The sequence below is a fragment of the Aedes albopictus genome, chromosome 3 (assembly GCF_035046485.1).
Source record: "Aedes albopictus strain Foshan chromosome 3, AalbF5, whole genome shotgun sequence".
Classification (NCBI taxonomy): domain Eukaryota; kingdom Metazoa; phylum Arthropoda; class Insecta; order Diptera; family Culicidae; genus Aedes; species Aedes albopictus.
This window is the reverse complement of record NC_085138.1, coordinates 43252387-43267642: the sequence shown is the minus strand read 5'-3', so window position 1 is coordinate 43267642 and position 15256 is coordinate 43252387. Positions and strand designations below refer to the sequence as shown.

The 15256-nt window shown below is 41.9% G+C and overlaps 1 protein-coding gene across 5 annotated transcripts in view; it reads right to left on the bottom strand.

Annotated features, from left to right (window-relative positions):
- LOC109431761 (FERM, ARHGEF and pleckstrin domain-containing protein 2-like) overlaps positions 1-15256 on the bottom strand; it is a 201926-nt gene that overhangs the window by 48184 nt on the left and 138486 nt on the right. For all 5 annotated transcript variants that reach the window (XM_029868959.2, XM_062861299.1, XM_062861300.1 and 2 more), the window contains exon 3: positions 6576-6906. In XM_029868959.2, coding sequence (XP_029724819.2) covers positions 6576-6906 — 331 coding nt within the window. The remainder of the gene's footprint in view (positions 1-6575; positions 6907-15256) is intronic.

Here is a 15256-nt window from a genome sequence, read left to right as displayed (position 1 = left end):
GTATGGTAGTCCGAAGCACTTTCTTCCCCCGCAAAGATATCCACAAAGCCACCTGGAGATCACCCGACCAACAAACAGAAAACCAAATCGACCACGTTCTAATCGACGGTAAATTCTTCTCGGATATAACCAATGTCCGCACATATCGCAGTGCGAATATAGATTCGGATCACTACTTAGTCGCTGTATGCATGCGCTCAAAACTTTCGACAGTTATCACCACGCGTCGAAGTCGAACGCCGCGACTCAACATCGAGCAGCTGCGTAACGTAGAAGTGGCTCAAGACTACGCGCAGCAGTTAGCAGTGGCCCTACCAACGGAAGAGCAGCTTGGCGCAGCTACTCTTGAAGATGGCTGGAGGGACATCCGATCCGCCATAGGTAGTACCTCGGCTACAGCACTAGGCTTCGCGACTCCGAATCACAGAAACGACTGGTACGATGGCGAATGTGAACAGTTGAAAAACGAGAAGAATGCAGCATGGGCGAGAATGCTGCAACACCGTACGAGAGCGAATGAGGCACGTTACAAACAGGCGCGGAACAGGCAGAACTCAGTCTTCCGGATGAAGAAGCGCCAGCAGGAAGAACGAGATCGCGAAGCGATGGAAGAGCTGTACCGCGCTAAGGACACACGAAAGTTCTACGAGAAGCTGAACCGTTAGCGCAGAGGCTTTGTGCCACAAGCCGACATGTGCCGAGATAATCACGGGAATATTCTCACGAGCGAGCGTGAGGTGGTCGAGAGGTGGCGGCAGCATTACGATGAGCACCTCAATGGCGACATTGAAAGTACCGGAGGTGGCGTGGTAACAGATCTAGGAGTATGTGCACAGGACGAAAGACTTCCGGCCCCTGACCTTCAAGAGATTGAGGAGGAGGTTGGCCGGTTGAAAAACAACAAAGCCGCTGGAGCAGATCAACTACCAAGCGAGCTTCTAAAATACGGTGGAGAAGCACTGGTGAGAGCACTACACTGGGTCATTACCAAGATTTGGGAGGAGGAAGTATTACCGGAGGAATGGATGGAAGGTATCGTGTGTCCCATCTACAAAAAGGGCGACAAGTTGGATTGCGGGAACTACCGCGCGATCACACTACTGAGCGCTGCCTACAAGATACTCTCTCAAATTTTATGCCGCCGTCTATCACCGATTGCAAGAGAGTTCGTGGGGCAATATCAGGCTGGATTTATGGGTGAACGCGCTACAACGGACCAGATGTTCGCCATCCGCCAGGTGTTGCAGAAATGCCGCGAATACAACGTGCCCACACATCACTTGTTCATCGATTTCAAATCGACGTATGATACAATCGATCGAGAACAGCTATGGCAGATTATGCACGAATACGGATTCCCGGATAAACTGATACGGTTGATCAAGGCGACGATGGATCGAGTGATGTGCGTAGTTCGAGTATCAGGGACACTCTCGACTCCCTTCGAATCTCGCAGAGGGTTACGGCAAGGTGATGGTCTTTCGTGCTTGCTGTTCAACATTGCTTTGGAGGGTGTAATAAGAAGAGCGGGGATAAACACGAGTGGGACGATTTTCACGAGGTCCGTTCAGCTGCTTGATTTCGCCGATGATATTGATATTATTGCTCGTAAATTTGAGACGATGGCGGAAACGTACATCCGACTAAAGAGTGAAGCCAGGCGAATCGGATTAGTCATTAATGTGTCGAAGACAAAGTACATGATGGCAAAGGGCTCCAGGGAGGAATCACCGCGCCCGCCACCCCGAATTCATATCGACGGTGATGAAATCGAGGCGGTTGAAGAATTCGTGTACTTGGGCTCACTGGTGACCGACGACAACGACACCAGCAGAGACATTCAGAGGCGCATTGTGGCAGGAAATCGTGCCTACTTTGGACTCCGCAGAACTCTACGATCGAATAAAGTTCGCCGTAACACGAAGTTAACCATCTACAAAACGTTGATTAGACCGGTCGTCCTCTATGGGCACGAAACATGGACCCTACGTGCAGAGGACCAACGCGCCCTTGGAGTTCGGGAGGCTACGGTGGGCGGGTCACGTCATCAGGATGTCGGATAGCAACCCGACTAAAATGGTTCTCGAGAGTCATCCGACCGGTACAAGAAGACGTGGAGCGCAGCGAGCTAGGTGGGTCGACCAAGTGGAGGACGATCTGCGGACCCTACGCAGAGTGCGGAACTGGAGACAAACAGCCATGGACCGAGTGGAATGGAGGCGGCTACTATGTACAGCAGAGGCCACCCCGGCCTTAGCCTGACCGGTAAGGTAAGGTAAGGCTAGTATCCGGCTCAACAGAGAGCTCAGCTTAAAGCCTGGAGCACATAGCGTCCGTTCCGTCGAGGTTTCCGTTTTTTTTACAGTTTTCCCATGGGAAATGTATCAAACAACTGTCACGCACACGCGAACGTATGCATTGTGTGGGGCACTTCATTACAGCAAAGCAGAAGAAAAACGCATCCACCACAGCAAGAAGCTCTAGCACGTGATTGCTAAAGCGCACGCAAGTAAAGATCGGAACGTTATGCGGAGGTTTTATGCAACTATCAATAAATGCGCGGTACAAAACTGCGCTAGAGCCGACCATGTGTAATGACCGGGAAGGAAATTTGCTGACAGACAGGTGGAAGAAGTACTACGAAGATTTGTTAAATTGTAACAGTATGGAAGTGCACCAAGAAGCTGGATTAACATACGGCCAAGCATGGAACCACCAGCATTGGATGAGGTTAAGAAAGGCCTGGAGAAGTTTAAAAAAAGCAAGGCTGCTGGGAAGGATGAGATACCGATCGAACTTCTTAAACGCGGGAGTGAGCAGCTACATCAATCAATTTACCAGATTCTTATATAAAGATATGGGAGGATGATGAATTTTAACAAGCTTGTTGAATGGCCACATAAGGCCAAACTACAAGAAAAGATTGGGTGACAAAACGTCGAGAGTACATAACTTCGAAAAGTGAAAGAATGGGGCCACAAGAAAGGGTACAGACTAGAGTGTGTTGATTTCAGAGAAGTTCAGAGTTTACGATACTGTCTCGACATATTTCGGAAGTATAACTTGCATACCCACCATATGTTCATTGTTTGGGTATGATTCAGAAAAAGAAATCAGTTTTGACAGATATTGACAGAACATGGGTTTCCAGCTAAACTATTTGGGCTAATACGCAACACTAGATGCATCCATATCAATTGTTCGAATCACAGTCGTCGTTTGTACCGTTCGATGGATTGAAGCATTATTAAATTTACTGATGAACACTGTACTCGAAGGATCGATATGCCAAGTAGAAAAATAAGACTATCACACGATCGCACATGCTCCTCGGCTATGCTGACGATATTGATTCCTTCGGAATTCATAGAGCAGTGGAGAAAACTTTCATTCTTTAAAGAGGAAGACAGAAAGAATAGGCTTGATAATAAGTTCAATCAACATGAAGTAGAAAGAATGGCGCAGGGTAGAGAAATTGGCGCAGGAATATTGGTGTTGCTGCAAAAATTGATGTCATAAGTGAAAATGATGCTCCACCAGACAGACCGAAAACTTTTGTGAGTTTTCAAGTATAAAGCGTACAAAGAAGCGAATATTGTGAAACGCATAAAGTATGGTACTACAGTTTTCTCCTGGGATATCTTTAAAGTTTCCTCCAATGGTTGTTCCAATGTGGATTCCTTCAAGAATTTCTCCAAGTATTCCCGAAGGAATTTCAGATCCTTTTATGAATTTCGACAGGAATTTTTCCAGACCAGAGATTATTCAATAATTAATCCAGGAATTCCTTAAACATTTTGTACAGAAAATCCATTAAAAGTCCACCAAGGATTCCTTGAATAATTCGTCCTGAAATTTCTGAAGACTTGGATTCCTATTGATAGAAATTCTTCCAGCAATTCGTTAAGAAAGCTCCCCTGGGCTTGCTTCCGGGATTCCTCATATGATTTATTCAGGAATTCCTCCAGAGATTCACTGGCGATTCTTTTCTGTAATTCTTTCAGGAACAACTCCAGGTATTATTTTAAAATTTCCTACAAGGGCTCTTCCAGGAACTCTTCTTGGGACTCCTTCAGGAATTCCTCCTGGATATATTTCAGGAACTTCTCCAGGAATTAATACAGGACGTCCTTGAGGCACTGTTTAGAGATACCCTTAAGAATTCCCCTTGGGATTGCTTCCGGGATTCTTCCTGGGGTTTCTTCAGGAACTGCTACAGGGATTCCTATAGGAAATCATCCATGAACTCTTCTAAGCATTCCTTCAGGATTCCTCCAAGAATTCTTTCTGCGATACTTCATACGATGTCCCTTATAAATTCATTCTGGAATTCCCTCAGGAATTCCTATTAGGGTTTCTTCTAGAATACTTCCTGGGATTCCTCCAGGGAAACCTCCAGAAATTCCTCCACGAGATTTTCCAGAGATTCCTCTGAAAATTCATAAGAATGCCTCCAGGAATTCCAACAGGAATTCTTTCAGAGATTCCTATAGAAATTCCTCCGGGAGTTTCTGTAGAGATTTGTCAGGAGTTCCTTTAGTGATTCCTTCAAGCATTCCTCCAGGAGTTCGTTAAGCCTGGATGATCCAGGAATTCCTCCAGCCCATGAAATTCTCCTGAAATTGCTCCAGGAAAAATTCCAGAGATTCCTCCACGAATTCTTACAGGAATTGATTCAGAAATTCTTCCAAAAATATCTCCAGTAATTTATCCAGCGATTCCTTCAGGAATAGCTTCAGGGATTTCGCCAGGAATTTGCCCAGGCATTCCTTTAGAGATTCCTCAATGGAATTCTTCCAGAGATTCCTTTGAAAATTGCTTCAAGGATTCCTTCAGGAATTCCTCTAGAAAATTCTTCAAGGATTTCTCTCCAGGGATTCCTCCTAGATTGCTCCAAGTATTGCTCCACTAATACCTCCAGTGATTACTCCAAAGTTTCCTTAGGGAATTTCTTCAGGGATTCTGTCAAGAGTTTCTCTAGAAGTTCCTCCAGGCATTCCCCCTGGGTTTTCTCCAGAGGTTCTCCCAGGAATTTCTTCAGGGATTCCTTCAGGATATTCTCCCGGTACTTCTTCAAGAATTCCTCCTGAGATTAAACCAGGAATGGTTTCCTTTAGAAATTCTTCAATTCTCCAGGAATTTCTTCAAATATACCTAAAGAAATTCTTCCAAGAATTTCTACAGGAATGCCTCCAGAAACTCTTCTAGGAATTCTTTCAGGAATTCCTCAAGGGATTTCTTCAGAAATTTCTTCAGGGTTTCCTCCTAGAATTCCTTTAGGAATACCTTCAGGAATTACTCCAGAGATTCCTTCGTGAATTTATCCAGGAATTCCTTTAGGTATTCTTACAGAAATTCATCCAGACATTCCTCCAAGAATGCTTCTAGGGATTTCTCCAGGAATTTTTCCAGCGTTTCCTTCAGGAATTCCACCAGTCCAGAAGGTCCTCCCCCGGATTTCCCCCGGAGATTCCTACATGAATTGCTTCAGGGATTCCTCCAGGATATCCTCCAGGGATATATTTAAGAATTCCTCCAGGAATTTCTGCAGAAATTCTTCCAGAAATTTCCTCAGAAATCCAGCTAGGAATTTGTAAAGAAACTTTTTCAGAAATTTCTCCAGGGAATCTTCCAGGATTTTTTGTGAAGATTGCTCCAGGTATTTATCCAGAAATTCCTCAAAGAATTTCTCCAAATATACGGTCAGAATGAGATTTCTTCATAAATTCCTTCAGGCATTCCTGCTAGAATCCAGGAGTTCTTTCAGGATTTATCCAGAAATTCCTCTTGTGATTCCTTCAGAAATTCTTCTTGGGATCTCTTCAAATTGTATTCAGGGCTCCACTCTGCACCGGGTGCACCCAAGAATTTCTACAGGATTACCGTAAACTGGGGTGTAGTTGATCAGTGGGGTGAACCTGATCATTCAATTATCCGCGGATATTGACTTCAAGAAAGCAACAATTATAATTTGACCATTCGCAATCCAATGACGTAACATTAAAATGGAATGATAACTTCCTTGAAAGTCGATATTCGTGGGTAATTGAGTGATCAGGTTCACCCCACTGATCAACTACATCCCAGTTTACGGTACCTGAAGCTATCTTTGAATTACTTCAAGCAGTTTCAAAGGAATTCCTCCATCGATTCGTATTAGAATTCGTACATCGATTCGTATTAGAATTCATAGAGATAATTTTAGAGGGATGAATACAGGAACCAGGAGATTCCGTGGATGCTAAGGGGTGTATTTATTACTCTGAAGATATTGCGCGGCAAAGTTAGCTTGATTAACTCGTAGGCGTTATCTGATAGATTGGCACTGTGCTGTGAAAGTTGGAAGTAAAGAACGGCAAAGTAAACTGCTTTCAACCCGCTTCTGTTTTTTTTTTGTTCTATCGATGGTTATGAACATGTGAAAATACATGAGTTGTATATGTAGAGAGGAGGAAGAAAGTAGATTAGGAGGAAAGGGACGGGCCAGGGATTGAACCCAGGTCCTTGTGATTACGTCACGGTAGAATTCCGTTGTTTCAATTAATATTGAAACACATCATCAGACAAACCCTTACCTTGCACAATATAGCTGGCCATCAGGGCGGCGGTGTTGTCATTGCACTGTAAGCTCCCGGTGGCCAAATCCCGCTTGATTTGCAAACAGAACAGGTACCGGGTGTATTCCTCCTCCAGCTGGAGCGGATCCGGAGTGTAGAATTTGACGCAAAACCGCAGCATCGGTTCTATTAGGGAAAGCCCGACCTGTCGGTTCAGCGGTTTCTCCAGATCCAGCCAGTACTTGGTGCCGGACGGTGCCTCCTGGTACTCCAGTCCGAAGTAGTCCGCCTCCAGAAGGTTCAGCTGCCGGCAGACCTGCTCGAATAGAACCTTCCCGAGGGCTTTGGCCTGTGAAAGATAGGAATTGGAAAGCGAAAATTAGATTCATTGAAATCATAGTGAGATAGATACATTTTACCAGTACAAATAATTACTAGGAAAATCGCGACAAACTCCCAAGAGTGCAATAAATACCGATTTCCATTATCAATTCAATTAGGCTGAAAGCTATCACTGTGGTGCTTTCAAAAGGCAGACCGGAGTGATGGTAAAGGATTGAATTTTCGCGCATTTCTGTGGCTTTTTGATTCACAGCACTTCTCTCAACACAAACGGATAATCGAACCATAATGATGGTCTGTGGTTTATCCCTAGTACCTGGTACTAGAGTTGTATTCCGTACGAAAGGACATCGCTAATTGGTTTGATTTAATGGAACATCCTGTCTGACAGCGTCGAGTTATTCCCTGGAGGACGACGGTCCGCTGGTGTAATTGATTGGGTATAATTGAGTTTTCGACAAATGTATTTATTAGATGAGCAGCGCGCTAATGGAATTGAGAGGGAGAATCAATGATGACTTGGGCGGTACGTCGATTTTTTATGATGGTAAAAATAGATGGTAATGAACTGTGTTTAATTCAATTGCGTTTATATGAACTAGTAGTCTAGTTTGATATTTAAGTGATTATGCCAACATGCCAACTATGCATTAATATATATAGCAAAACCACCTCTTTCTAAAGAAAAAAAAAGTTGTCAGGAAGAAGCGGAGAATGTTCTTCAAAAACAAGGAAGTTCTACCACAAGCTTGATTTCTATAGCAAATGTTTAAAGGCGGGAGTCTCGTGATTGATGGATGCGAAGAGATGATTGAAAGATGGAAGCAGTACTTCTACAAGCACTCGAACAAGGGGTGGTGGAACATGGTGGCAGGCAATGCCTGCGTTAGTGCAGCCGATAATGGAAATGAATCAACTTCCATGCCGCTGCCGTATTCCACCAGCTCTAAAACGATGAAGCAGCTATGTTGTGCGAATAAATCTGGCGTTCAATTTGAATAGGTCGTAAGTTTGCTGTGATTCTTATGTAGATTCAACCTATTCAAATCAATCAATCGATGCCGTAACCCGTAATCGCTTGTTTACGAATAGGATGAATTTGGGAGTGTGAGATTACTTATGGAACTCGAACCCTATGTGCGAAATACAAAAGAATTAAGAATGGTTTAACCAACCACTATGATAACATGCTTTAGACTCGTCTAACACTATGTTTCCAATCAGCAATTAATTCATTTTCCCAATACATTTGGACTGCCTAACACTTCATGAAGCATATTTTTGAAGAACGGAAGCTCTTATTTTTCAGCTGAACCCACCGAAATATTCCGAATTTTGGTCACGTCCACCATACTTTCACTACAAGAGACGTTTTCCGTTCGTTTGCACCCTTCAAAATCCAACCGTTCTGTCGGACACATTGCTGGTAACGAAATGGTTAGTTCCAAATATAGCATTTGCTCGCAATTTTTCCTGCGTTTTCATCGTCGTCCATCGTAGGCGCTTTGGCGTTGCTGCCCTTGTAAAACGTGACTGGATTACAGTTTTCGCCTTTCTCTCTCTTTATTCTAATATGTATATTCCACTTTCACTATCCGGAAAGCCAGCCTCACTAATCAGGCATGCGACCGTCAAGACCAAGGACGTGACGCTTTTGAACAGCGCATTATGCAAAAATTGTGAGCTCTTTATGTAACGAAGGACGAGCAGAAAAAAAAAACAATGAATAGCATTCTCTCTACTCACAACATTTCTTTAGAACCAGTAGAGGTTTCTGTCTTTACCCAATAAAACAATTAGAAAGTGAATTTTGCAATGGAAACCTATGTATGTCTGTACGAAATTTCCGTCACAAGTTGATATCAATTGACAGTAAGCCACAAAGTGTGATTTTGTATTATTATTGTTTGCGAACTGATCTTTTCATTGTCCATACACAAAATAATTGGGACAGGTAAAATTTTCACTTTTCAAAAAATGTTCAACTCACTGTAACTTTTCGAAAAGGGCATCAAATATTCTCAAATTTTGACTGTAAGTTCATCAACTGGTTGTGTATCAGTGGTTCAAATTTGGAAAAGATCGGGCCATTCTACACGAAGTTGTGAAGATTCTAGAAAAAAGGTATAATTATTCAATAGCCAACTTTAAGCTGTTATATCTCCGGATTCAATGAACCAAATGCAATGAAATTTTGATTATTTATGACTAATATAATGAACTTTGAAAAACAGTAAACTTAATTTGAAATTATTAATAAAAAAAGTTATAGCGTTTTCATTTATTATATGTTTTTTTAGTAAATTTATCTATTTTTCATATGCATCCCATTACTTTTTCAATTTAATGCCGGCTATTTGGTTGCTTTCCTTTGAAACATAAATATATTCAAGTCGATTAGAGGGAATTCAAATGAACTATAATTACTATCTCGAATTTGTTCGATGATGAAGTTTTGGATAGATTGGTGTTATATTAGAAAAATAGTCTAATCGTTATAATTTTCTTTCGTGTAAAGAATTTTAAGTTAAGTCAAAAGTTTTCAATAGCTTATTATATAAGTTAAAAATGATCCAAATTTCATTGCATTCGGTTTGTTGAATCCGGAGATATAACAGCTCAAAGTTGGCTATCGAATAATTATACCTTTTTCTATAACCTTTATAATTTCGTGTAGAATAGCCCGATCTTTTCCACTGCCCGATCTTCGACCACTGATACACAACTAGTTGATGAACTCACAGTAAAAAATTGAGAATATTTGATGCAGACATATGCTAGACATATGTTTGGTAAAACTACTTGAAAATATTCGACAGGATTCTTTAAGCATTCTTTTCGAAATAGTTACTAACACACTGCTTACACACTTAAATTCAGAAATTGATCTCGGTAAACGGTTTACCGAGAATCCAACAGCTGATATCTCGGTAAAATATTTACTGATTCTTGGTAAAAATTTTACCGAGATTTCGGCAAACCATTACCGAGTCTCGGTGAACTTTAACGAGATCTCAGTAAAAAGTTTTGACGACATCTCGGTAAAACTTTTACCGAGATTCAGTAAAAAATATCGGATTCTCGGCTGTTGGATTCTCGGCAATCCGTTTGCTGAGGTCGGCGATTTAAATAAAGTGTGTAGTGGACTTTCGCGGTATGATGGAAAATAATGAGACAAATTTTATGTTGCGTCATCACGAAAGAATTTTTGGAAAAATTAGAGACTATCTAACGCAAAGCAGAAATCCGATGAATACTCTGAGTGAATTCATTTAATTTTTCTGTTCTTTTTCGGTTATGTTCTCTGATGAACCTGAAAGTTTGAAAAATTTAGATTCCACATATTTACGGAGTGAGATCTAGCTGGGCGCTCATTAAAAACACCACCTCCGGCGAAGACTGTTGCTTGAGCCTAGCTATTTAGCACTGTAGTTGGAGGAAATACCAATGCAGAACCCATAGCTTCCGGGAAAGTAAGCCTAGTATCTTGGGTTAGTGGGTTTGTATCAGGCCCTGCTAGCCAGTCGTAAAAAGACAAGCACCGAAAGATCAACAAGAACCGATACCAATGGCGACGACCACAGCGACGAAAAGGGACTTACGCGATTGGAAGCTCGGTACGTGGAACTGCAGATCTCTCGACTTCATCAGGAGCACCCGCATACTCGCCGATATACTGAAGGACCGCGGGTTCGGAATCGTAGTGCTGCAGGAGGTGTGTTGGACAGGATCTATGGTGTGAACGTTTAGAGGTAATCTACCATCTACCAGAGCTGCGATAACACACGTAAGCTGGGAACAGCTTTTACAGTGATGGGCGACATGCAGAGGCGCGTGATCAGTATGAGGCCGATCGACGAAAGAATGTGCAGGTTGAGGATTCAACATCAGCGTAATAAACGTGCACATCCTTCACTCCGGAAGCACTGATGATGGCAAAGACGCATTATATGTGCAGTACAACCGCTGCCCAAACCACGACGTCAAGATCATCATAGGAGATAGACGTGTGCGCCGAAGCAGTTTTCACCGGCGTCGGCGTGTATAGTTATTTGAGGCAGCGGCGGCGGCGGCGGCGGCGGCGTAATCGGCGTGACTAAATTTTTTATGTTTTTTTTTTCGTGAAGCGCCATTTCTAGTAATTAAAAAACGTCAATACAGAAAAATTTGTTTCTACCAAAAATACAATATTTTGTGTGAAAGGTTTAAACGTATGTAAATCAGAGGTTTCAATAAAAACTACCCTAAAAAAAAATATGCTATAAATTTTAGAAAGAATCGTTAAGGACGATTCTCGTCTAAGAATATTTTTTTCTAAGACTCATTTTAGACCAGTGTTGTCATTGTTATATTCGAAATTTTTGTTGGAGTTCTGTAAGGGTTCATTTCAGGAATTACTCCAGGGATTCCTTGAGGCGTTTCTTCAGGATTTTTTCCAGAAAATTATCAATAGATTCTTCTGAGAATTCCTCCAGCGGGCTTCCTAGAAGATCCTCAGATATTCCTTCACAAGTGGGATCGTAAACTTCTCTAGAATTTTTTTGAAACCATCCTTCAGGGATACTCTCAGATTTTTTTCCGGTGACCCTTAAAAATTCCTCTAGAGATTTCTTCAGGAGCACCTTTAGAAATCACTTTAGCATTTATTTCTTAACGTTTGTCCAGGAATATCTCAAGAAATTCTTCTAGGAGCATATTATCTCATACCTAATACATGACTCGTCACACAATCCCAGACTCCCGCCTCCCACCTTAAATGCTACGTCATTTAGGGACGGTCCCTTAGGAGATTTATTCAAGAATTCTTCTAGTACCATTGTCTGCAATTTCTTTACAGTTTTCCGAAGATTTTTGTCCAAGGATTCCTTCAGAAACTTCTTCATGATTTAATTCAGAAATTTCTCAATGAAGTCCTTCAAGGATTTTCTCAAAAACTTCTCCAGGATTTTTTCCTTGTATATTTTCAAAAATTTCTCATAAAAATTCTGTTAAAAATCCAGGAGCTCCCTCAACTTGTTTCTGAAATAGTTTCAATAAAATTAAATCTCATCAGGAATTGTTTAAACTTTGGTTTATGTTATTTCATAAAATACTACTGTAAATATCTGTGGAGGAATATCTTAAAGAATTCCCGGAGGAAATATTTCTGAGAGAACCGCTGAAAATTCTGAAAATTAAAAAAAATCATGGAGAATACTTGATGTAATCTCTTACTGATAATTATGAAAAACCCTTCAGCTACTGAAGGGTTTTTAAGTGATATTTTAGAAGGAATTCCTTAGTAAGATTTTGAATTTAGATGAAGTCTGAGAAAGAATTTCTGAAAAAAAAACTTAGAGGAATTTCTGAATTAATCGTCTTTCAAATTCCTGAAGAAATCCCTGGAGATATTCTTGAACAAATCCCTACGGGATTTTCTGAAATAGTTCAAGAAAGAGTTGCTAAAGAATTTTCTGAAAACTCTCCCTCAGAAACCCTTGATTGATTTCCTACAAGGATTTATTAATTAATACCTAGAAAAATTCCAAGAGAAATCTCTTTCCTAAATTCATGGAGGATTCTCTGAAAGAATTCCAGGAGGCATTCATGAACATATTTTTAAAGGAATCCCTGAAAGAATGTCTGGAGGAATACTTTAACTTTAAAGGTTCCTAGAGATTTCCTAAGGAATATAGGGTGACCAAGAGTATTATCGGCACGTTTGATCTCTTCGTCATGAGAGGTTTTTGTCGGCCAAAATGCTTGAAACATGGTCGAGTACTTCAAATTGAATGTGAAAGATATGAGGCCAATTTTGAGTTCAAAATGCTTTTTGCAGAAATCACTGAAAGAATATGTGCTGGAATCACTTAATAAAATAAAGGAAGAACTTCTGGAAAACTTGCTGGAGGCATAGAAAATGCCCTGGATGGATTGTCGAAGCAACTGATAGATAATTTTCTTGAAGAATTCTGTGATTACTGTGTAAATATAATTCCTGGAGTTGTTTCTGACGAGGGAACGTCCATAAGAGGGAAGGGCTCCGAAAATTGTGATAATTTCAGAGGAGGCCTTATACAAAAAGTGTGGGGTTGAAAATGGACCTTCTTTTGCGTAACCTATTTAAAGAAATTTCTAATAAATTAATGGTGTCATTTTTAGGAGGTTCTCCATAGAAATTCTTTGAAAATTTATGAAGGAACATAAGGCATCTCAAAAAATATTTCTAAGAGAACATTCGGATTTTATTTAAAGAATCCTCTCAACTTCAAGAAACTTCTCAAAGAATTCTGGATTTTTTCTAGAAGAATTCTTGGTGAAATTTCTGGGGAGTCCTGTAAAGGAATTTCTGAAGATTTCATGGAATATATGCCTCCAAGAATGTCATTTGTAAATTACCATGAAAATCTTCCAAGAGATAACAAAGAATATGTAGGAGAATGTGTTCATGCACCTAATGAAAATATTGCCAAGATCTTTGTTGATAATCCGTTATGGTTTTCAAAAGAGTCTAGCTTAGTACTCAAAAATAATAAGTAAGGATCTTAACAGTTGTGCTGGGTGAGTACGACTGGAATATATTGATTCCGGAATGCTGGCTTTCTCAGTCTTGGGTAAATCAAAACGGCAAGTTCTGCTTTTTCCGACGTTACGGCTTTTTATTAAGCCTTTTTCAAGTGGTAAGCGGTTGACAGCTTACCCATTGAAAAAGGCTTAATAAAAAGCCGAAACGTCAGGAAAAGCAAAACTTGCCGTTTTGATTTACCCAAGACTGAGAAAGCCAAAATTCCGGGATCTTAACAGTATTGCTGTAAGAAATCATTAAATGAAATCACAAAAAAATACAAGAGATTTACAAGAAGAACTTCAGAAAAATAGGCGTATTTTTCGTATATGCACAAGGAAAACAATAGAAACTGTTTGAAAATTACCACTGTTATTGGTATTAGATTTAAACAGGTTGGCGAGAAAAAAAATTGTCGTTTTCTCATCGGCGTGAAAAATTTTGTTCAGCGGCGTGGAAAAATATGAACAGCGGCGCGCCGGGTCAATTTGACTGGCGGCGGCGGCGAGAAAAAATCGTCGGCGACGGCGGCGCGGCGCGGCGGCGCACACGTCTAATAGGAGACCTAAATGCTCAGGTAGGTCAGGAGGAGGAATTCAGATCAGCTGACGAACCAAAATGGCCTACGTCTCATCGATTTCGCCGCCTCCAAGAACATGGCCAGTCGTAGCACCTTCTTCCAGCACAGCCTCTCGTATCGTTACACCTGGAGATCACCACAACAAACGGAATCGCAAATCGACCACGTTCTGATTGACGGACGGTACTTCTCCGACATTATCGACGCCAGGACATATCGTGGCGCTAATATCGACTCTGATCAGTACTTAGTGATGGTTAAACTGAGCCCAAAACTCTCCGTTATTAACAGTGCACGGCCACCGCGGTACGAACTAGAGCGACTGAAGCAACCAGATTTCACCACCGCATACGCGCAGAATCTCGTGGCAGCATTGTCGAACGAGGGTGTGCTCGATGTGGCCCTCTAGAGGACTGCTGGAGTACAGTGAAAGTAGCCATCAACAATGCAGCCGAGAGCACTGTCGGGTATGTAGAACGGAGTCGGCGAAACGATTGGTTCAACGAGGAGTGCAGAGCGGTTCTGGAGGAGAAGGATGCAGCGCGGGCGGTAATGCTGCAGCATGGAACCCGACAGTATGTGCAGCGATACAGACAGAAGCGGAAGCAGCAGACCCGTCTCTTCAGTGAGAAAAAGCGCCGCCTGGAAGAAGCGGAGTGCGAGGAAATGGAACTGCTGTGCCGTTCACAAGAAACACGTAAGTTCTACCAGAAGCTCAACGTAACCCGCAAAGGCTACGTGCCGTGAGCCGAAATCTGCAGAGATAAGGACGGGAGCCTCCTGACTGACAAACGTTAGGTGACCGAAAGGTGGAAGCAGCACTACGACGAGCACCTGAATGGTGAACAAAATGTAAGCACGGGGGATCGAGGCAGCGGAGGAAATGACTGTTGGTGCAGCAGAGGACGGGAACCAAACCAACTTCCACGTTGAATGAAGTTAAGGATGCCATCCACCAGCTCAAAACCAACAAAGCGGCTGATAAGGACGGTATCGCAGCAGAACTCATCAAGATGGGCCCGGAAAAGTTGGCCACCTGTCTACACCAGTTAGTAGTCAAGATCTGGGAAGCCGAACGGCTACCGGAGGAGTGGAAGGAAGAGATAATCTGTCCCATCCACTAGAAAGGCGACAAGTTAATGTGTGAGAATTTTCGAGCGATCACCATTTTGAATGCCGCCTACAAAGTGCTATCCCAGATCATCTTCCGTCGTCTTTCACCTAAAGTAAATG